Source organism: Nyctereutes procyonoides, unplaced genomic scaffold, assembly GCF_905146905.1.
Source record: "Nyctereutes procyonoides isolate TBG_1078 unplaced genomic scaffold, NYPRO_anot_genome, whole genome shotgun sequence".
NCBI lineage: Eukaryota > Metazoa > Chordata > Mammalia > Carnivora > Canidae > Nyctereutes > Nyctereutes procyonoides.
Genome location: NW_026575146.1, coordinates 28,868,779 through 28,892,643, shown reverse-complemented (window position 1 = coordinate 28,892,643; position 23,865 = coordinate 28,868,779). Strand labels below are relative to the sequence as shown.

The 23,865-nt window shown below is 35.0% G+C and overlaps 1 protein-coding gene and 1 long non-coding RNA gene across 11 annotated transcripts in view; one reads left to right on the top strand and one right to left on the bottom strand.

Annotated features, from left to right (window-relative positions):
• The window catches only part of TRDN (triadin), a 368,093-nt gene that overhangs the window by 113,237 nt on the left and 230,991 nt on the right, over window positions 1-23,865 (top strand). For all 7 annotated transcript variants that reach the window (XR_008662524.1, XM_055310519.1, XM_055310523.1 and 4 more), the window contains exons 8-9: window positions 1,525-1,695; window positions 7,757-7,816. Coding sequence is in view for 6 of the 7 variants with exons in the window: in XM_055310519.1 (XP_055166494.1) it covers window positions 1,525-1,695; window positions 7,757-7,816 (231 nt within the window). In the remaining variant the exon portion in view is untranslated. The remainder of the gene's footprint in view (window positions 1-1,524; window positions 1,696-7,756; window positions 7,817-23,865) is intronic.
• The window catches only part of LOC129500273 (uncharacterized), a 43,528-nt gene continuing 27,488 nt past the window's right edge, over window positions 7,826-23,865 (bottom strand). For 3 of the 4 annotated variants that reach the window (XR_008662528.1, XR_008662527.1, XR_008662525.1), the window contains 3 exons: window positions 16,826-17,009; window positions 12,418-12,517; window positions 7,826-11,884 (listed from right to left, as the gene is read on the bottom strand). This is a non-coding gene — a long non-coding RNA (uncharacterized LOC129500273). Of the gene's footprint in view, window positions 11,885-12,417; window positions 12,518-16,825; window positions 17,010-18,773; window positions 18,820-23,865 lie in introns of all 4 variants that reach the window. The other variant, XR_008662526.1, reaches the window with a different exon arrangement.

Below are 23,865 nucleotides of genomic sequence, written 5' to 3'. Positions count from 1 at the left end.
AAATATAGAAAAGAGCAATAACCAGCAAAGGGGATTTAAAAGTGGTATAAAGGAAATACAAGAAAATCCCCAATTGAATATAGTTACAGAAGCCACAAAGACATTGGAAATTTGTGGAGTAATTGAGTGATTTTTGTATGAGTTTTATGACCAAGTAAATTAGGAAAACAGGGCATAGAAAAATCTCCCTCTTTGAAGATTCTCAATAGACTTTAGCTTTGAGAAATTTCATAGTGAAAAAAAAAAAACCTGATTTAACTTAGTGTTTCCAAATTTATTTGACCATAGGAATATCCTCATAATATCCTCATAACATAGTAGCATCATCTTCCTGCAAAGTTTCCGAAGAACAGTGCTTTGGGAAGTTTGATCCATTCAAGTAAATGCAGTACCACAAATGATTTTGGTTTTGTAAGCATCAGGCATTGTCATTTTCATTCTTCTCTTCATGGGACCTCGCAAAATTATCTTGTATTAGTCTCAAATTATTGCTTACTATACTAAAGTCAAGAAACTTAATTATAGTATTTTCATCAAATTTTTCAACATGAGTGACAAGGCCTATCCATTACATGGACAAATGACATGAGAGAGTCCACGTTGCAGTAGACATACTGTGGTGTCTAGTGATCATGTGTAGTCCCATAGAATAAATAATGTCCAATGTTAGGATCTACCTAAACAATTTCCCACAAATGTGTGCTATATTAATATTGCTTTTTGAAAAATAACTGAAATAATCACAAACTGATTAGTTCAGATTTCTAATTCCTTCCTCCCAAATGCACAGGATATCAAATTAAGAATATGTGTGTGTAGAATATACATGCATACATGTTGTAATTAAGATATTTTTCTAATTTATAGCCCTTTCTGTTCACTAGGACATATGTAGAGGTTTTAAAAGTCATTAGAATTATTATTTCTGACTTAAGCAGCAGCTAATATCTCAATTTCTGCTCTCGTTCCATCTCTTTAAAGTCATTAGAGGCTGAATGTTTTTGAGGTATCCTTTAATGGATTTTATTGTTTCATTCGTATTAGTCACTACCAGTGCAAGTAATTCCACATTTATACTCTCAATAGTTATTTTTTAAAAATACTATGTTCAGTTTCTTGAATGATTTTTAAGATATTTCAGCTGTGAAACAAAATGACTATAGCTCTTTTGTATGGGCATTGCCTTTCACTGAACACGTCTGTACATACGTCCCCTGTGTATTTCAAACGGCCTCTTGTTAATTATGCTAAGCTCTTAGCTACCCAAAAGGTAATGTTTTAATGTACAAATTAAGAAAGTGTCCAACTTGCAACTGAGCTACAACTAAGTACTCTCACCTGTCACTTTATAGACAATATAAAAGTTAGATAATAATAGTCACAAGTACGCATGTCACGGATGCTATTCTTTCCATTGTTTTTCTTTTCTCTTTCTTTTTAAATTGTTCTTAGCAACCAATGAAAGATGAAATGCTGCACTGGTAAGTAAACAAAAATAATCCAACTTGTCTTTAATCTGTACAGAAGAGAGGAAAGCCAAGACTGAAGAGAAGATCAAAAAGGATGTGAAAGGTGGAAAACAAGAGAAAGTGAAGCCAACAGCTGCAAAAGTCAAAGAAGTACAGAAAACACCACCTAAGGCCAAAGAGAAGGAGGGGAAAGAGACTGCGGCTGTGGCCAAGCATGAACAGAAAGGTAAACATTCAGAGGAGGTGGCCGGAGGTTCTAAGAGAACACTGGGCAAGAAGCAGATACAGTGAAATTAAAAACTCAAAAAGACCGAGATCAGACTTCAAGTGGGAATAAAAATACTGGTATAAGTGAATACACTTGAAAGGAAACGCAATGTTTGGGAATTAAAATTCATTTATAGAGAGTCTAAAATGTGTTCACATATCTAAAGACGCATTCTGAAGTACTTTTAGAAGAGGATTTGAGTTAGTTATCTGAAGTTATTTGAAGGTTGAAGATAAATGTTAAATTCTTGAGGCACGAGATTTCTATTAAGAGGTAGAAAAGCAATTTTATGTTTCCTATTCTTTGGAGGACAGCAGTCCAGGAAAAATGACAATTTTCAAGGAGGTTTTTAAAGGGCATATGTTCAAACCATATAGTACAAGTATCATAAAAACTATCCGAACATTCCTGTTGCTCTCTGCAAGAGCACATAACTTAGAGTATGCATTGAATTATTAAATTCAGTTAATTTAATGGACAGGAAGATACAGGAAAAAGAACTCTCAAGTTTCCTTGCTAGCTTCCACTGACTAAATTTATGACTTTGGAAATCTCCATATCTGACACTGTGCATCCCTACTTCACAGAAATAGAGCATTTAATATGGAGGTGGAGTATAAATTTTAAATGCTTTATGGAAAGGTGCTATGGAGACACAAAAGGATGGAGTTTTCAGAGGGCAGCTGAGGGCTCATCTCATATCTCTGCTTCTCATTGAATCTCTTCTTCCTGATGTCTATCCCCGGCACCATGCGCTACACTGTCCTAAGGCTTCCCATTAAGAACGTGTAATCTACTATGTAGGAACTATTTCTACAAATCTTTCTTAAGGGTGTTACAAAATAAAACTTTCCTTTACTCTGGTAGTCTTGAATAATTATATTTGAGGACTAAAACTGTGGGATGGTTTCTATGAGATTTTCATTAAAAATTTTGAAAACTTTACTACTGAGTAACCTATTTGGACAGTGAAACTGAAGATAATTTTCACCATCAGAAGACACAAGACATGAAATTTGAAATCCACACTTTGTTTTTTAGATTCCACATGTAAGTGAGATCATGTGGTATTTGTCTTTGCAATCCTCTCTTGTATTTTTTCTTTGAATCACTTTTTTCCCTTGAATTCACAAGTCATATTTATAAATTTTGATTTGACGAAGGTTGTATATTTTTGAGACTATATTTTAAAAAGGAAAGGAAGGAAAAAAGAAAAAAAGTCTCTCTTTTTTGTCAATAACAAAATTTTGAAATAAATGAACATCGCCTAAATTGAAAACTCTGTGGATCGCTGAAAAAGAGTGGGATTAAAACTTTGGAGCCCTAAAACTTTTATTCAATTGTAAAAATGATTATATTGCATCGAAAAAATTAAAAATATTGATTATTACTTATTACCTCTCTTAAAACCGTATGTTATTTCTGAAATATTTTGAGTAGAAAAAGAACTATAGTAAGCAAAGGGAATATTTCAAATGGACTATTTTACTGTGATAGAAAACAGGAAAACTAATCTGACTCACTGATATATGTATTTAAAATGATTATCAGGGTCCTAAAATACTTTGCATTTTAAAGACGAAAATAATCACATGAAACCAGCTGAAAAGTACCAAATATATTTTTATTTTTTGTTCATAAATACAGGATATAAAAATTCATATCACTTATATGATATACAGGGGTATCACAATACTTATCTAGTAACTGGAACATGAATAAACTTTTTGATGTCCATTTTTAGTATCTTTAGGATTTTTTGTGGGGGGAGCACATTTCATTGATAAAGACACATCACTGGAACATTTTAAAATAAGGTCTATTTTCTAGGTCACATATATTGTATTTCATTCATATCAGTAATCAGAATTATGCAAGATATCATTCTATTACCATTTTCATTTTCAATCTACTGTTTTCATTTGTACATAAAGAGCTATTTATCTATTAAAAGGACATTCAAATACCACTGAAAGTAAGAAACAAAAGCACAATGTGATTTTATTAACTAAGCAAATGCATTTGCTAAAGTAAGGCTCCCTAATAAAACAGCTACCGTCAATTAAATCATTAGGTAAATAATCAAAACCTTACTTCTAATTGCTGGTTAGACAGAAATATTTTTTAAATTAAGCAAAGATTTAAGAATATTTATTTATTAAAAAAACCTGATCACATTATGGTTTCACCTAAACACGATAAACGAAGATGCAGTGTTTCTTAAATAATCTATTTGGGGGGTGGCTTTGAATTTGAGACTCTTGTATTGATGATGTAGTAAAATAGTTGAGTAAATTCTCCTTTGGGCAAGGGATTAGTTATTTGCTTAGCTTAAGTTAGTCTTGATGAATTTGAGTCCTTTTCAAATAGCTTTCTAAATAAATAGGACCTATAGGTCTTTCCCTGGAAACAGATTTTTACATTTAGCGCTCACACGTATTGTCAATTTTTAAATTATATAGTATACATGAAATTTATTCACATGTAGTTACTCAATATTGCATATTTATAAACATTATATTTTCATGTAAAACTTTGGGAATCAGACCCATAGGTGTGTACATGCCTACCATAAACTTATACATCCACTTACGTACCACATAATCTAGTTTTTATGGACCAACCTATTTAAAGTAGGGTAAGAAGGTTGGCATGTTCAGGCATGTTCAGGCATTGATCTCTGATTTTCTGATGCCCTATGACAAATCTATGGGGAAGGAGAAAACCAAACCTCCCCACTGCTATACTCATTCTTTCTTTTCATTCCCCTCAGCTGCCTCTTTCTCTCTTTCCTCCTCCTCCTCTCCCTCCTCCTCCTCCTCCTTTTCTTCCTACTTCTTCATCTTCTTCTTTTCAACAACTATCTGAATATTTGTGGCAGGCGGAGAGAATATAGTCGATATGAAATTCCCATAGAGCACCAGAGTACACATGCCTCATGCTCATAAGAGGTTTTTTAAAATTTCCCTTCTGCTGACATTCTGCACCTAGAATGCATTTTCTCTCAGCTGCCACTCCACAGGGAACATGGCAGGAACATGACATCCAGGACTGCTCCTTGGGGAGGGGAGAAATTGTTAGCATGTGTTTATTCCTAGGAGATGTTCATTTGGTGGGAAAAAAATTTAACAAATGGTGACCACCTATGAAATTATATGAATTATTATATATGAATTATTATCACAAAACTATAAAGTTAGCATAATAGAATAGTTCTTTAGGAAAATTTTCCCCGTTTAATATTCGAGTTGCATTTAAAGAAGCAAATCAGAAAGGCTTGGTTTTGCTTTATCCTTAGGTGAAGCAGACACACTGGAGGCTGCCTGACATATACTTGCCTAGAATTCTTGCACGTTGTTTAGGTCAACACTCAGGACAGATGGAAATAGGCATCCTCGTTTAAAATATTTGAAAATTCTTAATTTAAATATTGTAAAAATCCTCTCATTTTCCTATTGGCGCCATTAGAATGCAACATCACAGTATCGCTCAAAACAGAAACAATCTAAGTATTGTAATTCAATTTTCTAGATTAAAAAAACTAAACTTTTTTTAATTAATAAAGAATTTTGGGGGCACCTGGGTGGCTCAGTCAGGTAAAGCACCTGCCTTCGGCTCTGGTCATGAATCTGGGGTCCTGGGATGTGGCCCCACATCAGGCTCCCTGCTTGATGGGAAGCCTGCTTCTCCCTCTCCTTCTGCAGCTTTCCCTGTTTGTGCTTCCTTTCTTTCTTTCTCTCTCTCTCTCTTTCAAATCAATCAATCTTTTAAAAAATAAATTTTCTTTCTTAAATTAGAAGCACAGAGGATTACTGATGCATTAATTAAATGAATGACTTTTGGAGCCAGAAAATGTTGGTGAAATAAATGCAAGCATTTTACTTTGGTAATAATTTAGCATAGAGGCTAAAGAGTTTCATTACACTGTCAGCATTCAGTTAAAAAAAAAAAAAAACTCTGAAGCATGAACTTTAGTTAATTCAACATACTATTCCATATGCTGTGTGTTCAAATATGCCATCACAACTTGCCACTTGCACAATGCAGAGAGCATTATTTAATTTTGGGGATTACCCAAACCCTTCAAATTCCAGATAGTCCCTGCATTCTCAACTTCTTACATGCACATATTCTGAAGGCGATTGTGTCACTAGGAAGCACTGTGAAGTAAAAAAAAAAAAAAAACTGATGGATTTTTAGATCGATGATTCTGGAATATAGTCTAGTTAGGTCTTCTGAGGAGTTTGTTAAAAATGCATATTCTAGGATTTAGACCCTGGAATTAGAACACATGCCTTGTCTGCTTGATATTTAAATTGCCCTTTGAGAACTACTTCTAAATTGTAGGAAGGACAAATCTAAAAAGAATATTGTCACTTAAGGTACTGAAACAAAGGGAGAAGCTTGAACATTTCAGGAAGTCTACCCTTGCTCCACCTCAAATTTGCCATGTAAAGGAAATACACTTTTTCATTTTGCTGTATCTTAGAGCCAAATCTCCTATTCCAGAATTTTGCTCGACAAACAGGTCTGTCCAGAAAAGAGAAAATATTTTCTATGTTAACCTTAATTCTCTCCTGTGCCATAGGGTTTGTTTGTCATGGTTTTAGAAACCCTGGCTGTTACCACGGGTATATCCAGGAACAAATAGATTCCTGGATTTGAACTGAGAACCAGCCTCCCACCAACTCCCACCTCACCTATGGGAAAATGTGCTGTAATTCAAGAACCAACACACATGCAAATCCTTGAAACTTTATGAGTTTTGGCTTGCTCGTATTTAGGTACTAATGAAAAGGATTATATTTTTACATTACTGCAATAACTACATTATTTGTTCAAAGACTGGCAGAGTTTCATAATAAAATGGATTACTCTAAAAATACTGCTAATACTCTAAAGAAATAGGGTTTACAAAAATCACTGTATGTGTGTTTATTATACAGTAATAAGTTTTATTATTTCCCATGTTTGGTATACTTAATCTCAAGCACATAAGGGTGTGTCATGTTATGTAAATTGAATAAACTCTTGCTCCTAGAGCTGCCTTTGGATTGGTTAGATTCATGAAATGCCTATTTAGAAGGTAAATCATCTTGAACAAGATTAATTTCATAATATGCAAGCTTTAAAGAAGACCTGGCAAAACTTATGGAATAATTCACCCACTGAAATTTGTGTTGGAATGACCTCAGCAGAATGTAATGTTCTGCAAAAATTGAAAGTTCACCGTGATGGCTTTGATTTAGAGGGAAAATAAAGAAAAAACAAACAAACTGAAATCATTTGACTAAGTTTGCCCAAAGTGCTCAAATCCTTTTTCATTAAAACTTTTTTTCATAGACCATAGGCTAGTCAAGATCACAAGATATCTTCAATGGCGACTACTCAATTAATGAACTTAGCAATGACATCGTTTGATGCTGAAAGTCTGTTCTCCTGCACATACTCTTCTAGTTGGGGAGCATTTCCATGCAGAACCCCTAACGCCTTGCAAAGGAGTTAGCCTTCCTGCTTGCCTTTTGGAGAAGATATTCTACAGCTCCATTTAGACACTTAGCAGAAGGGCTTGCAATGAATAATTGGTAAAGTGCTCCAAGTTGGAAATAATTTCCTCTTTCAAAACTTCTGGTTCATTATTGGAAGTGTATATAGGAATCGCAAGAAAAAGTGCTCTAATATGATGACTTCTGTAATGAGTTTGATGAAAAGTGTTTGGATCTAAGCAAACAAACAAACAACCCAGCAACAACAACAACTGTGTGATGTTACCCTGAAGTAGTCCGTGCAGTTTTTTAAGGCTATTTCTTATGTATGGAAGAAATAGAATCTTACATTTATTACATCTTTTTTCCCCTGTGTGTTCATATGAGTGCAAATTATTCCTTCACGGAAAATATTGTAGTAACTGAAGTAGAATTGTGCTATTTTGTTTGTTTTGTGAAACCATTTCTCTTTAGGAAAAAAAAATGGTTTTGATGACATTTTTTCATTGCTCTTTTTCTTTCCACTCCATCAGATCAGTATGCATTCTGTCGATATATGATTGACATGTTTGTCCATGGGGATTTAAGACCAGGTATTCCAAAAAAAATTTTTGTGCTTGTCTGTTCTAATAGTCTTTGTCTCTGAGACAGTTGGTTTTTTTTGTGTGTGTGTGCACTAAACTGTATTTTCATTTAAAAAAATTGCATAATGCATGTGTAGATCTAGAATAAAGCCAGTAAAAAAGCAGAAGTAATAACTGGCATTAGGGCCTTTAATTTTACCGCATGGCCTATTGCAAATGAAGTTGGCTGAAAGCTAAAAAAAAATATGCTAATATCTTCATCTACAAAAAAATGCTAATATCTTTAATAATATCTTGGAGCAAAGAGGTGAATCATCTTATTTTATTTCGAGTAAACTTATAAGGCCGCCGACAATAAAAGTATCCCTTTTTTTTTTCAGTAGTGAAAAATATTCATATTAAATCCATCAGAATTCAAATATTTAATTTGTTTCAAAAAAATTTTTTTTCTCACATGAACCAAGATTAGCCACACCAGGGATCTACTATTGATGGAAATAGTCAACCTGGGAGTTAATAGTTAACACAGTGGGGAAGTATTTTTACTGAAAGCAATTTATCTCTCATCTCTCCTATCTTTTTTTAATTGTTGCCTAGAGTGTAACAAGGGATTCTTTACTAATATCTTAACTAAGAATGAATGACTCCATTGCTTATACTTGGTCTTTTGCAGATTTAAAGACTGATAAGAACTATGTTATATTTGGAGGAACAATTCTAAGAAGATGGTATTGTTAAGGAAGGAGATAATTAACATTAGAATAATTGAAGCTCATTGTTTAAAGCAAATTATATTTTGGCTCTAAACTATTTTCATGGAAATTTCTTCAAACTTTATGACTACATTTATGCATGTATTGGCAAATTGGCATCATCATATTTAAAATAAGTATATAACACATTTACTCCTAGAAAATTTGAAGAACATGAGAATTTTGGCTCTCAGGAAAATTGAGTTAATTCTCATAATTTATTCAAGTGAATTTCCACTCCCTCCTCTTCCTCAGTTTTTAAATCCTTTTACTCTTTTTTTTTTTTTTTTTTGTTTACTTTCTTATGAGTTAGAAACTGAAATGGAAATCATTGAAAAGTATGGTGACTCAGTTGGATGATGACTCATTTGGGAAAAATGATTGTTAACATATGTGTATAAAAGCATAGTAAAATTAAATGGAAACATGCAGGAAACTAATTTAATAATATAGTGAAAAAAGAGGGCTTTGGACGTAAATACAGGTGCAATGCTAGACCCCATTCTTTTCTAGTATTGTACCATAAGCAAATCATTGAACCCCACCTCGTCTTCAGTGTCCTTACATTGAGGTCAGAGTCACGACCTTGCTAATTTGTTGACCAAGCATATAAATAGATACATAAAATACTATTATTCTAACTTTATTCTTTAAATCGTTCAATTTAGCACAGCCTGTCTGCGTGAGTACCCCACATGAAAGAAACTTAACATTACTGACTCTCGCTCTCTCTACAACATTAAGTCAATTTTAGGTAACAGATTTGCTGACAAGTTTATTTAACTGTGATGGTTTTAAAAAGTTATATTCTACACATATTTTCCTTCGAAAAGATCAACTATTTCCTTGTAATGCACATGAATCTATAATACTAATGAGGGATCCCTGGGTGGCGCAGCGGTTTGGCGCCTGCCTTTGGCCCAGGGCGCGATCCTGGAGACCCGGGATCGAATCCCACGTCGGGCTCCCGGTGCATGGAGCCTGCTTCTCCCTCCGCCTGTGTCTCTGCCTCTCTCTCTCCCTCTGTGACTATCATAAATAAATAAAAATTTAAAAAAATACTAATGAGCACAAGTTTTTAAATGCCTTTGCTTGAGGAAAATAATGTGTTCATTGTGCTCCCCAAATTATTCATAGAGCTACTAATTGATCGTAGAATGCAGTTTCTAGGAAAATCACAGGACAAAGGGAACCATACATTGTCAAAGTCAATGAGAGATGCTAAGAGTTTAACAGTCACAAGCTAATCATTTCTTTCCAAAAATTCAACAACAAATGAGGATCAGAAGGAACAGTGAAACCATCTCTGCCTGAGTTAAGGAGAATTCTGTTATTAACCATACAGGAAAACTCTTCTAATGTCCCATGTGAACATTTTCTAAATAGGCATGAGTTTAGATCTGTAGCACTATCTGATATTCTAACTCCTGGAAATCATTACCAAGTGCTATGGGATTATATTTCGTACTAGCAGTTGTTACCTTTCTAACCACCTTCCTAATTTATTTCATCTACCTACATTCATTATTTTGAATGCTTATTGCTATAATGTCTAAGAAATACAGGAATATGTAGATCAGTATTTTGGGGGAAATTCTGTATTTTAGTCTTTCAGGGGATGGAAAGGAAGAAGTTGGAGAAGGGAAAAAAAACCTATATGGTATGCCTGTTGTTTCATGTAACAAATTCTATGAACCTTCATAAGTGCACAGAAGGAAAATTTATATTACTTTTGTTGGTGACACAGTACAGAGAGCACTAAATATGGCCTGTGTTTTGAAAAATAAGGAATGAGAAACAAGATTTTATCTGGGTACATTAATTTAGAGAAAATGCAAGTGATAAGACTCTGACTCTGACTGACAATTAGAGAATAAAACAATTCCTGCCAAGTTTATTGCTCTGCGTGTATCCAGTATTTATAAAACATTTGTGCTTCCATCTGTTTCTGTTTGGGATTAGTAGAACACCTGTTATTGTTTAGCTAGAGTTCATTATTAATTATTGGTAATGAATTTTTAAACTATAATTTGATTTTTCCCTTTGGGATAAAGAACTTCCCTTATATAATGTTGCCACACCCTCAAAAGTAGCCCAAATTACAGTTGCGATTTGGAAAACCTTATTAATGAAATGTACTGACACTATGACATTAGTCTCAAGGTCTGCCTTTTATCCCATTAAATAAAATGCTTCTAACAACGATGGTCTTACCAATTTTTTTAGCTAAGAAATACCTGAAAATGAACTGAATTGCTCTTTTTGAATCTCCGTAGTGAATATGCACTATCTTACAGTCAGTAACAATCCCCACCTCAATTATGAGGACCATCTTAACAAGCCAACATTAAATGTATGGATCGTATCATTTTGTTGAATCTAATTAAAATTCACCTGTACTGACTCACTCTATATTAAATTGGAAAATCAAGAAAATTCTATTTAAACCTAGAAAGTGAGTATATTCTACTAAGGCTGGCCCTGTGGGCAACTGGAGTAGATGTATATGTACAATGTATAATTTGAGGGGTGTTATGGATACTGAAATGCTCCCCTCTCTAAAAATATTCTCTCTACTACTCTTAAATGATCTAACAACTCTGCCATTAGATCTCTTGATTGTGTACATGGTCAATGTTATGGAAAATGTTTTGAATAGTCCCTAAACTGCCTTAGGGAAAAGAAGAGGAAGGAAAGAGTGAGGAGGGAAGGGAGGACGACTCACCTTGTTTTCCTAAGGTGGCTCTCCTGAGGCTGATGATTCACACTTTTTAGGATTAAATAGTCTAGTTGTCATTTTCTTATGAGACAACTAAGGAAACCAGTCACGGCAGATATGGTAGCTACATAGAGACTCAATTTACAGAGTTTCATACTTTTTGTTTTGTTTGTTTTGCTTTTAGAAATTGATAGTACTGAAGGTCAAGATAAATGATTTCAGATTTATTCATCTTTATCAACCTTCCAGTAACTCCAATTTCCTTTTCAATACTTTGTTGCTAAGCACATTTTTCTTAAGTGATAGCAATACTCATAATTTCATTCATTTAAGTAGACTCTAAAAGAACCATCGTGATCTTGCTAGGCATTTTCACATTTCCTCTTCATCAAGTTCCCCTGGGCCAAATGAACTGCATGTATTGCTGGGCAAAGTCAACTGAGTTAGGCAAGAGATAAATTTCAATAAGGAAAAAAAAATCACATGGCTCACAGACCTCTTCATATTTACTATAGATAAGGAAATCAATTTAAATGTCCAGTACAGGAACCAGGCCTCCTGTACTTTTGCTTAGTCATTTTAATACTTTTCTTCAGCTCTTCATCTCTGTATGAAAAAAAATTATAATCATAAAGCCATTACGATTAAAGTTCAATACCAGTTAAAGTTTAGCCCTTAGAAGTTATCCCAACCATTGAAATTCCACCTGCTGTCTGACTTTTACTTGAGCCAAGAATTTATGTCAAGGTAATTTATTCCACTTTCTGTGTCATTTGCTCTCTTAAAATTGAAGGTATTCACCTATCAAAATCTTCTCTGACTATAATAAGGTATTCTTTGGCAGCTCGTATTCCAATTCTATGGGTTTTAAGTCCACAGCTAGAAAGAGCCTCAAGGAATAAGTTAGTACTCCTATTTTATTAAGATCCTTTTCTTGAACTTTAGTTGTGCCTAACTGCATTTTTGGTTTGATCCTGCTGAGAAGAGGTCAAATGTAATTGCATTATAGTCACTGTTATTTAACGGTTTAATCTAATGTATTTCAGAGCTCAATTGGCTGTAATGGAAAAGACTAGGTAAGAGTCAGCTTTACTTTACTTTTCTCTAAAAAAAGTACTGTTCCATAAAAACATACTTACTATAGTTCGAACATCTAATTATCTTCACAAAATAATAGCTTTGGGAGTTTTGATGTTAACTCAATGAATATTTGTTGAATCCCCTTAGCAAGCTGATAGCCTAGAAAAGAGATAAGACATAGCATAAATAACTTTATAACCAAGGATAAGTTGGTAAGTGCAATAGAGGTTTAGAAAGTGTACATGCTCATCTCAATATACTAAGAACAATAGTTATCTCCACTTACCACTTGGACCTCTCAATGTTTTTTAATATTTTGAATCATTTTGAAAAATGGTTCATAGAAGAAAGGATAAAGGGATATTGAAAATTGTGATAAAAATGTAAATACAGCAAAGCTAAAAGTTTATTTAATCAGTTTTCTGATTTTGAATGTATATATACTCCAAATTGGAAACATCTTCAAAATGAACTAACTGCACATCTATTTATCATGCATAAACATGTCATATCTGCATCTAATAGATACTAATTCCAGATTTCAAACACATCTCTAATAGATTCTAGCACAATATTACTTCTGGTTCTTTTAGAATTTATATTTCAAAAATGCAGCAAATTTTTGAAATCTTTGAGGTTCATAATTTCATTGAGAAGACAATGTCATCTCCATCCCATCACTGTGAGACATTTTTTAGCTTTATAAACATTCTTTAAAATGATAAATCCAATGATTTTTTTAATTTATACATTATTGATTTCATTCTGATACCTGCTTTTACCTTTCTTTAGCATTTGTGCACTTAAAAACTACAAATTTTCACACATAGATTTTATAAAAGGTGAAAAAGTACTGTAACATACGCTTCTAACAAAATGAGACAGGCTAGTTTCTTGCACAAAATATTGAGTGATAAGGTCATGGTTGAAGGACTAACTGAATGAGAATACTATATTTCCTTTTTGTCCTTTGAAATGAATTATTCACTCACTGATTCTTTTTTTTTTTTAAGATTTTATTTATTTATTCATGAGAGACACAGAAAGAGAGAGGCAGAGACACAGGCAGAGGGAGAAGCAGTCTCCATGCAGGGAGCCTAATGCGGGACTCAATCCTGGGACTCCAGGATCAGGCCCTGGGCTGAAGTCAGGTGCTAAACCACTGAGCCACTAGGGATCCCCTCACTCATTGATTTTTGAGAAAATTCATTGTTACCTGAAAATTCATGGTCTGAGATTTCATTTGAATGATCAATTTCAATTTCACCCTAATCATTAAAGTTTAGCATACTGTTATCTCTTTTTTTGCATTCATCTCCTGATTTTAGTAACTGAAATACCGTCTTCGGTTGATTTTCTTCTCTTTGCAGCTATAGATGAAAAATAGAACTTCTAAATTCTAAACTGTGTTCAAAGAAACTAGAAGTAGACCATACAAATATTTCCAGACTTCTTTTATACCTTCTCAAATGATGATGCACTACTTTAGTCACAGCAAGGAAGCTGAATGATGATAATGATGGTTTATTTTCCAGTTGCATCATCCTTCCAAGCAACTGCATCATTTTTCTATTTTTCTTATTATTTTAGTCATTTTTAGCATTGTTAGGAATAATTGATGAGTAATAATGAAATAATTCCTAAGTTGATGAGATTGAAATGTTCAAGATAGGGGAAAAAAACAGTATAATATAGATTTCATCATGTGTCCTAGATTTCCAAAATTGTTCAATGGTGCTACATGGTAATTACAAGTTATAATGAATTTTTAAATGATTTTATAATTTTATTTTTTTATAACTACGTTTAATTTATAATTTTATTCTATTTAAAAAATAAGTAATATTTTTCTTTGCTCCTTGGAAAACCTATAAGAAAAAACGAGACAAGTCAGTCTCTACAAGTAGTTATAATTGCTCAAAACCAAACCAAACCAAACCTCAAAAACTAAGATTAAAAAAAAAAAAAAAAACAAAAACAACTAAGATTAGCTTCAATAGACTCTGATAGGCACACTGAAAATCAATAGCGAGAACATAAATGTGAAGGTCACACAAGCCAGGATTTAAATACTTTTCTTCTGCTAATTTTTTTCAGTCTCAGTTTTTTATTAAAATGTATTTCTTAAGGTTTTTAAAATGATGAAATGAGAAACTACATGCCCATGTTCTCTCCCCACATGTTTTTCCCTTCTCTTTTACTATGGAAATTTACTGCAAAAAAGATAATGCTTTTTTGGTGTGAAAAATCAGAGAAGATCCTATGGAAGAAGAAAAATGGAAATGCGTCTTGAGACATTGGTAGACTATGTCTATATGAATTTAAGGATAAAGATATAAAGGCTGAAGGGATAACACTTAAGGCACAGAATGACACTATCTTGAAATGTTCTTTTGTGACTACCAGCTGGTGAGTATTTATTCTCTGCTAGTTTCTTAAAATAATCTTATTTAATCCTTATAAAACTTGGGAAGAGTGTTACCATCAACCTTGTTTTATAGAACAGAGAATTGAGGTAGAGAGAATTTAAGTGTTTTGTCCAAGTCAAACACCGTGCAGACAGGGGATTCAAACCCAGCCTGACTAATTCTAAAGCCCAAAGCTCCCTGCTTTTTTAGGTATAGATGCACAACTACAAGTGGCTCACTCCAATTGACACAAGAAAGAGAAACAGAATTGGAAACATTTGTGCAAGAAGGTTTGGAGGGAATGAAATTGGAAAGACCAGTTGAGATATGTCTAAGGAGAGGAAGTTAAGATTGATCTTGGGAGATGTAATAAAGAGGATTAAGATGATTTTAGAGATATCACAGCAGTAGAATCATGGGATTTATTATCACAAATACGAAAGGAGAGGAAAGTAAGATTTTTCAGAGGTTGTTGGCCTGAAAAACTAAACCAAATCAACCAACCAACCAACAAAAAACCCCAAATAGGGGCTAAAGGAGGAGAGTGGGTCAAAAGTCACAGGAATGGGCAGGGCTGGAGACATAGGAGATTTGGATACCTTTTCTGTTCTTAAAGCCACAGTTGCTATTCAGCTGCAAAAGGGGAATATGTGCGAGATTCCCCTCCAAACATCGTTTGTCAAGCACCTGCTAAATACCAAGGCTCATACCAGGTACTTTCACACACTTTACTCATTAAATTCTCATAACAACTTCTGAAGTCATCTGCAGTTAGACAACCAAATGTGGAGTTTCAGGGAGAGGTCAATGGTGGAAATGAGGTTGCCAAAAGAGTGAGTTAAAAAAGTCGACATACAGATCCTAAATACCTTCTTCATGATCTGCAGTCCCCAACCAAGCACAGTAGGGGATGTAAGAATGCTAAAGGAAGATCTCTAACTTTAACCAGTGGAATGGATGAGTATTTGAAAGAGAAAAAGGAACTAATAAATGGTAGGAAAAGGTTAAAGTTGGGAGACAGATTGAGCATAATACTGATATTAATTGTTACAAGTTTCAGAGAGACATCTGTGGTTCCTGATGTCAGGAGAGATAAAGACATCTAGAACTTGAAGGATGGATTATTAGTATTTGATGCAGCTTGAAGGAATACATAGGCCTTGCTTTGTATATGAATGGAAGAGAAAATGAACAGGGACGTGACATGGCGGTGCGTGTGAAATTGATGTGTTTGTACAACGACGAGGGGATCAGACTGACAGCAAGCTAAGTTATGACTAGAAAACATCAGCAAAGTAAGAAGTGGATAAGTTTGTGGTGACATTACAGCTGCTCGGTCAATCAGGCCAAGCTGAAACTCGGAGCAGAAGAGGGTCTTTGAAATATTTTAAGCAGAACAATGACGTGAAACCAGTGTTTCAGAGAGTGTGATCAGATAGGGATTTAAAGGATTGAAAAATGAGGTAAAGTTTATGAAATATTGCGAAACCTGATAAACCAAAAACATGGCTTTAAAGGAAGAAAGGGCAAATTTACTAGGCCATTGTTCATATCGGTGGTCATGGGGACTGGGTGCAAGTAACTTATGAAATTAGTGTTGCAACTCAAAATGCTACAAACAGTTTTGACAATCAAAGTTCACACAGGTGGTAGAAACTCAAATGAAGTTAAGAGATAAATGAGGAGGGTGAAATATGTGTAACTATTTATTAAAAACATAGTGTAGTAAAAACAAAAAAAAAGTGCTGGAACTGAGCCACTGAGCCATCATCTAGAAAGAAGCAATGATTTCCTTTCCTTCTCTGGCTGAGTTTTGTTGTTTTGCACAACTTTGATCTTCAGAGGTAGCCACACACAGATATTTCAGGCGGTGAAATCAGGTGGTTAGGCATAGACTCCACAGCCAGAAAGCACGGTTTCAATTCTAGGCCCTGCCACTTGCTTGAAATAGGACTTAGTCAAATTAACCAATTTCTTTCAACCTTCATTTCCTCCTCTGTCAGAGGAGGCTGATAAGGTTGTGACAAAACACATTTGCAAAGGGTCAAAGCGCACTTACCGGTCCCCGGCTCTCCGCGTGTGGGCTCTTCTTTGGTCATTGAGCACGTATCTGTGAGTTGTTACCAGCAGAATTGTGTTAGGGAGAGGAAAACGTTTTTTCCGATCCACAGCAACAAATCATCTGTAACACTGATTTGGCCCACTGTAGCCATCTGCTGTCTTCCCAGCCTTGGTCCTACCCCCTACATAAAGTGGGCAAAAATACATAATCCACACTGTGATATTGAGGATCATATGAAAAATCTTGCATTAAATACATAGAATGAGTTTGATTGAAGTGTATTTTAGGTAAGTTCTAGGTCCTATGCCAGATTCTAGGGATATAACAGTGAACAAATACGCATGGTGCTTACTTATCCTTTAAAGTGGGATCATAGACATTACTTTTTAGAGTTGACATGTGGATTCAGTCATGAACACACACACACACTGGAAAGACTGCTTGACTATGACAAGCATAAGCACCATGTATGTCTATAGCGGTGATGGGGCTGGTGATTGTGTCCAAATACAGCAAAATTGTGATTTTCCTCTCACCCCTCCCTGTGTCTTTCTGATTTAATGATCGTGTATGATTACCATTCTCTCCCTCGCAAGTCTTTGTTTTCTGCCTTGGACATACCTTTAAGAAACATTTGCTTTTAAATCCCTCCTGGCTTATGTTTTGCCAAATCCATGGTACGTTTATTGAATTAAATTCATGATGCCTAATATTTATCTCAATGGCAAAAATTATTGATGATCATCCCAGAGCAGCCCTCTTTACTCATTCCTAGAAATAATCTTGTTATTTAAGAAGATGACAGGCTTCTGAGCATTGCAAATAGGCCCCGCATAAAGATTCTTTTTTTTTTAATTTTTATTTATTTATGATAGTCACACAGAGAGAGAGAGAGAGAGAGAGAGAGAGAGAGAGGCAGAGACACAGGCAGAGGGAGAAGCAGGCTCCATGCACCGGGAGCCCAACGTGGGATTCGATCCGGGGTCTCCAGGATCACGCCCTGGGCCAAAAGCAGGCGCCAAACCGCTGCGCCACCCAGGGATCCCCCGCATAAAGATTCTTAAGGGAGTTATTGGTGGTATCTCTAGAGACAGAGGCTCAGAATTAACAAAGACTGGTTTGCGACACGTGTCTGTAAACTGTAGGCCGCATAAAGCATTAGAACGAAGTGGTGAAGCAAAGGGGAGAAATCCTATGCTTAATCACAGGTGTGCATAGTTCCTGGACTTGGCATATCCCCGTGAGGGTTGATTCTGATTATCTGAAGGTGGGCGATGTTCAAGGTAAATGTATAAGATTTTCATATTTGTCACAATCCATCCACGAAACATTCCCATCACTATAAATAGCCGGTATGTACACAGAAGTAGATCAGAGCACTTCTCAGTGGCTGTGATTCCTCTAACGCTGCTGTTCTCTCTCAAGCAGCCTCGTTGTGATGAAGAGGCTGCAGGTTTGGGGAGAAAGCTAGTAAATAAAAAGACTGATGTCCTCATAATACCGAGCTCGATGACTTCACTTCTCTGTGTCCATTTAAAGAGAAGAAAACAAAGGCTTGTGTCATTCTTCTCACATGCTTCCTACCCTTTTGAAAGTGGTGCTAGATTTTAGAGGAGTATCTTTGCAGTGAGGAAACTTTGATTCAAGTATCGTTTTGGTCTAGCCTTGTCACTGTTCATGGCACGGACTTGTTGTCAGACAAAAATAAATTCCTCCTCAGGTAACCCACTGAGACTATTCAAAGCATGTTCTAAAATAGTCTGAAAAAGGAACAAATAATACGGAGTCATTTGAATTGCTGCATGAAAAGCAAGGAAAATTAAGGCTTAATCAAAGAATTATCAAACTAATTAGGTGTTACTTATTAATGTGTCATGTCTTGTAATAATCTTATCTGTCAGTGCATATGCAAGAGTGCAGATTAAAAAAGCATTCCAGTAATTACGTGAATATATTCCCCTCCTGCTATTCCAAGGTTCATTTGGGTGGCCCTGTAGACAAAGAATAGAGAATCCGTGACTTTCTAACCATTCAAGTAAATATATAGTTCTTACCAGTTTTCTTAAGCAGGATTTAATTTAAACATGGAAATAATAAGTATGCCCCATAGCTATTTTGATAGAACTAATTGTGAGCTAAGCAGTTTGATATGACTGTTTTCAGAGACTTATAGATGATTTCTCATCCATGGCCGTTTTTCCCTGTGCCAGGATGTTTGTGCAAGATGAAGACAATGACTAATTTTGCAATATTCACATAAATGTTACCAATTTCAACATTTTGATGTTCAATGCTTGCTCAGCATTTTTTGGTCAGTCCTATGACCGCTCTTCTAGCGGTACTTTACATTTTACATATTTTACATTTTGGTTTTCTGAGATAGTCTAGCTTAAGACAAAATAGTACCATTCTTACCAGATGGTAGTAATAATTATACCACGTTTGAAGAGAATATATTTTGCCTATTTATATACTCATCAACATCCCAGTTAATATGCTCAGTCATTCTATTAATCAGTCTCCCAAGAGTTACTAAATCCATAGTATATACTCAATACTAGTGGTCATAACATGAGTTGCAAAGCAGAAGGAGACAACAAGCTACTCAGATTATTATAAGGAAAGCAATGAACAATATAAAACAGGTAGGGGAGGAAAATGGGAAAAGATACTAATGAAGTTCTAAATCATATTTGCAGGTTACACTCATAAGAAATGTCTAAAGAGGGATCCCTGGGTGGCGCAGCGGTTTGGCGCCTGCCTTTGGCCCAGGGCGCGATCCTGGAGACCTGGGATGGAATCCCACGTCGGGCTCCCGGTGCATGGAGCCTGCTTCTCCCTCTGCCTGTGTCTCTGCCTCTCTCTCTCTCTCTCTCTCTGTGACTATCATAAATAAATTAAAAAAAAGAAAAAAAAAGAAATGTCTAAAGAGGGGAGGGCCATAGAGCTTAGGATAGGCTGCATAAAGGTATGGTCCTGGTATTTTTTCAATGCTTACCTTCAGCCTCATTGTGATTGTTGCTATTAATTGCTTACAACGAATTTATTACTTATTTTTATTTAGATAGTCAAGTTTTTCACTCAGAATAATCATAAGATGAAGTACGTGTACTCTATATTAATTGGCAATACCAAGTGAGAAATCACTACAGAGGAAAAACTGAACAAAGTTATATCATATGAATGTCATCTGCATCATTGTACATCCTTTCAAATTAGACCCCATTATACTTTAGTGCCTATCTTTTGTCATTCACACTTAATTGTTTATATTACATCTCTTAAATTCCCACTACTCTATTTTATTCAATATTTCTGCTTCATGGTTGGCATGCAGTTTTCCTGAAAGAAAAACTATCACCTACAAATCACTTTCGATAGTAATCATCCATAGTGTTTAGGTAACGAGTGTGTATTTAGTGGCTAAAACTTGTTTGTAAAAATTAGAATCTCATATAGAAAGTGAGGGAAAATAGAGAAAAAGAACCAATATTGTCATATTGAAACATCCTGTAAAAACAACCTGATGATTTATACTCTTTTATAAAACAGTTGCATAAGATGTAAACAGTTTCCATTTTCTATTATTTATGATGGTATTGTATTAATGATGATTTTCTCCCGGAGGAATATTTTTTTCTTGTATAATTATAAATAGCCTGCTGGCAGACACTGGATAAGCAGTGTGTATTGTTTTAAATGACAAAATAGTATCAATTATACACAATTTAAAACAGGAAGAGAAGTTGGATGGCTTCCAAATGTGTCATTCAAGGGAGAACATATTTGTGAATTTAATTGTGGTGTTAAGCCTATTAAACAGTAATTATTAACATGTTACCATTTATCCTTTATCTATCAAGTGCAAGTATTGAAATATTTCAGCTTATGTTATATGCCTGTAGTTGAAAAGGTGTGGAATTTTATCATCTTTTTAAAGCACCTGGTAGAAAATTCTCTGCTAAAACAAAATGACAAATCCTTTGTCTCCTCCTGAGATAAATTCCAAAACCAGAAGGTCTCTTTTTAATTGGCTCTATGATTCGTCCTTAGGCTTTTCATATCTCTTCAAATTGCTTGTGAACATGGAATATTTGCATGTGTCAGAGACAATTAAACAAAAAAAAAAAAATAAAGGAAAAAAATTTTCCCACAAGTGGAGAGAAAGGATAGGAGAGTTGCAACATCCTTTCCCTTTGCCAAGTCCTGTGTGGTGTGGAAATAGCTAAACAGGGTGGTTGAAAAGTGCCAAATTGATTTTATTTTATATGGATGTGATCCTTGTGTAGAGGAGAAGCAGCACTGTTTTTTTCAAATGCCATGCTATAGCTTAAAAAAGTATGTCTCTGAATTTGAGGGTAAGGAGAAAGGAAAGTCACAGAGGATCTTAGTTAAAGTGACTTTCCTGGAGCTGAAGGAAAGCTCAGTCATACACATACTTTTTTTGCAGCTATTTACCCTTTAAGGATTTTTGAGGATGATCCCAGGTGATGATGACAGCATTGATGAAGACAATGGAAAGATTTACCAGTTACCAAGTCCTAATGGAATGCCAGGCCAGGTGCTGTGCTCAACTGTGGACATGGATCAATCTCATTGATGAAGTTCTTATCAAAACCTAGGAACTCCATCTCATAGATTAGGGAATTGAACCAAGAAGAAGTTTTGGAGTTTGTCTGGATGGCTGGATATTGTCTCTAACAAAAGAGAGAAAATATATTTTTAAAGGGGGTCACTACCTCTTAGGTTTTCTTTCTTTTTTTTCCCTTCATTCTGTTTTGTAAGTGGTATGATTTAAGAAAAACAGTCTTTGTTTCTCATACAATGCAAATTTGACACGCACTCCTAAATGTTGTCAATACAACTGCCAAAGAAAGCAGGCAATCTGCTGGTAACTTTCAGATGTCTTCGTTGGTTGGTCAGTGAAAGGAATCTGGGGACGGGGACTTCATACCTAAGAGCAAATGGTGACAAGCAAGTGGCTTGTCACCAAAATCCTGAAGGAATCTGGGATATGGTTTACTTTTAAATTTCCTGGGATTCTAAACTGGCCATAGGCCTCATAAAATATCACCTAACTCCATGATTAGATTTTTAAGCTTATTTTATTCTTAATGGTTAGAGTGGCAGCAGGTTGAGATGGAGGAGAGCATAGAATAAGTTTATCTCTAAGGTTGTTGGTGGGTCCTGAAGTTAGTGAGAATGAAAACAACAGATTCAAGCAGGTTAGGAATTGATTTAGCAATCAACTGTGCCAGCTGCTCTCTGTCAATAACCTGTTTGGTAAAATCTAAAGTCAAACAACCGGAAAGATAGGAGACAGAAGGAGCCATTATTTGTTCTTCATGTTTAGATAGTTTACAAAAATGTCAAGCCTCCTATCTCTTAAGGAGTGAATTTGTTATTCTACTTGTAAATTATTTTAGTACAATCTGTAAACATAATGATTTTGTCTTGGGAGCCATCCTTTCTCTTATTTCCTCACCTTCCTGGTTACTCACAATCCCAGTGATCAATGATTTGGTGTGGCTTGATTTTCCGTCTTTGAGTAAATCTGTGTATTGTGTCGGATCTCTGAAAAGTAATACTGACTATAAAGCCTGAACTATTACATTTTGAATTGAGATTTATGACACATTAAATGTACTCATATTTAGATATATGCTATGTTAATTACCTGGCTGGTAAACAACAACCTTTTTAGAATTGATTCTTTTGCATTAAAAACAATGGTCAATTAAGTTAAATGAATGATAGCCTATTATTTGTTAGTATGTTAATGTGTGAGGGAGGAAGGGCATGAAGAGGGATATAAGTGAAACTCGAGATTTTGACTCAATTTGATTTTAACTCAAAATTTTGATTTTGAGTTAAAGATAAATGACAAAATCTTGAAAACTATACATTTTTAGTTCTACTCAACTATGTACTTAACATTCATACAGAAGTACAACATTTTAAATATTTGCCAGGGGAAAAAAGTCGATTTCTTTCTTAAAAATTAACTAAAGCATAGAGTCTATTTAGAGTCCTTTAATTATTTTCAGTTTTACTGAGATAATTGACATCATATTAGTTTTAGGTATACAATATGATGATTTGCCATATGTATATATTGTGAAACAATTACCACAGTAAGTTAACATCCATTATCTCACATAGTTACAATTCTTTTTCCTATGATGAACTCTTGAGATCTAATCTCTTAGCAATTTACAAACAATACTATAGTCACCTTGCTGTACATTACATTCCTAGAACTTATCTTATAATTGGAAATTTGTACCTTTAGCCTATCTTCACTCATTTCACCCACTCCCCCCCCCCACCTCTGGCAACCACCAGTTTGTTCTCTGCATCTATGAGTTCCATAATGTTAAATTCCACATGGGAGATCATATGATATTTGTCTTTCTCTGACTGGCTTATTCCACTTAGCATATTATCCTCAAGGTCGATCCCTATGGCTGCAAACGGCAAAATTTTCTCTTTTTTTATGGCTAAATAATGTTCCCTTCTCTCTCTCTTTTTTTTTTTATTTATGATAGTCAAAGAGAGAGAGAGAGAGAGAGAGAGAGAGGGGCAGAGACACAGGCAGAGGGAGAAGCAGGCTCCATGCACCGGGAGCCCGACGTGGATTCGATCCTGGGTCTCCAGGGTCGCGCCCTGGGCCAAAGGCAGGCACCAAACTGCTGCGCCACCCAGGGATCCCCTCTCTTTTTCTATAGGTGATAGATAGATAGATTCCAATTCTTTATCCATTCATCTGCTGATGGATAGTTGAGTGGTTTTCATATGTTGGCTATTATAAATAATACTGCAAAAGCTGATTTCTAATAAGATGAGCCATTTTTATCCTACAGCTTCTCTGACTACTCAACACCTTAGAAAGTAGGCATCTGCATTTTGGTAAAGCATATTAGATATTTTTGACACTGGAAAACAACATCTCAGAGACCTAATCTGAATTCATTATAAAGTTGAATATTGAATTAACATAACCGATGTATTATTTGTATTTTAAGTTATCTTCCAAT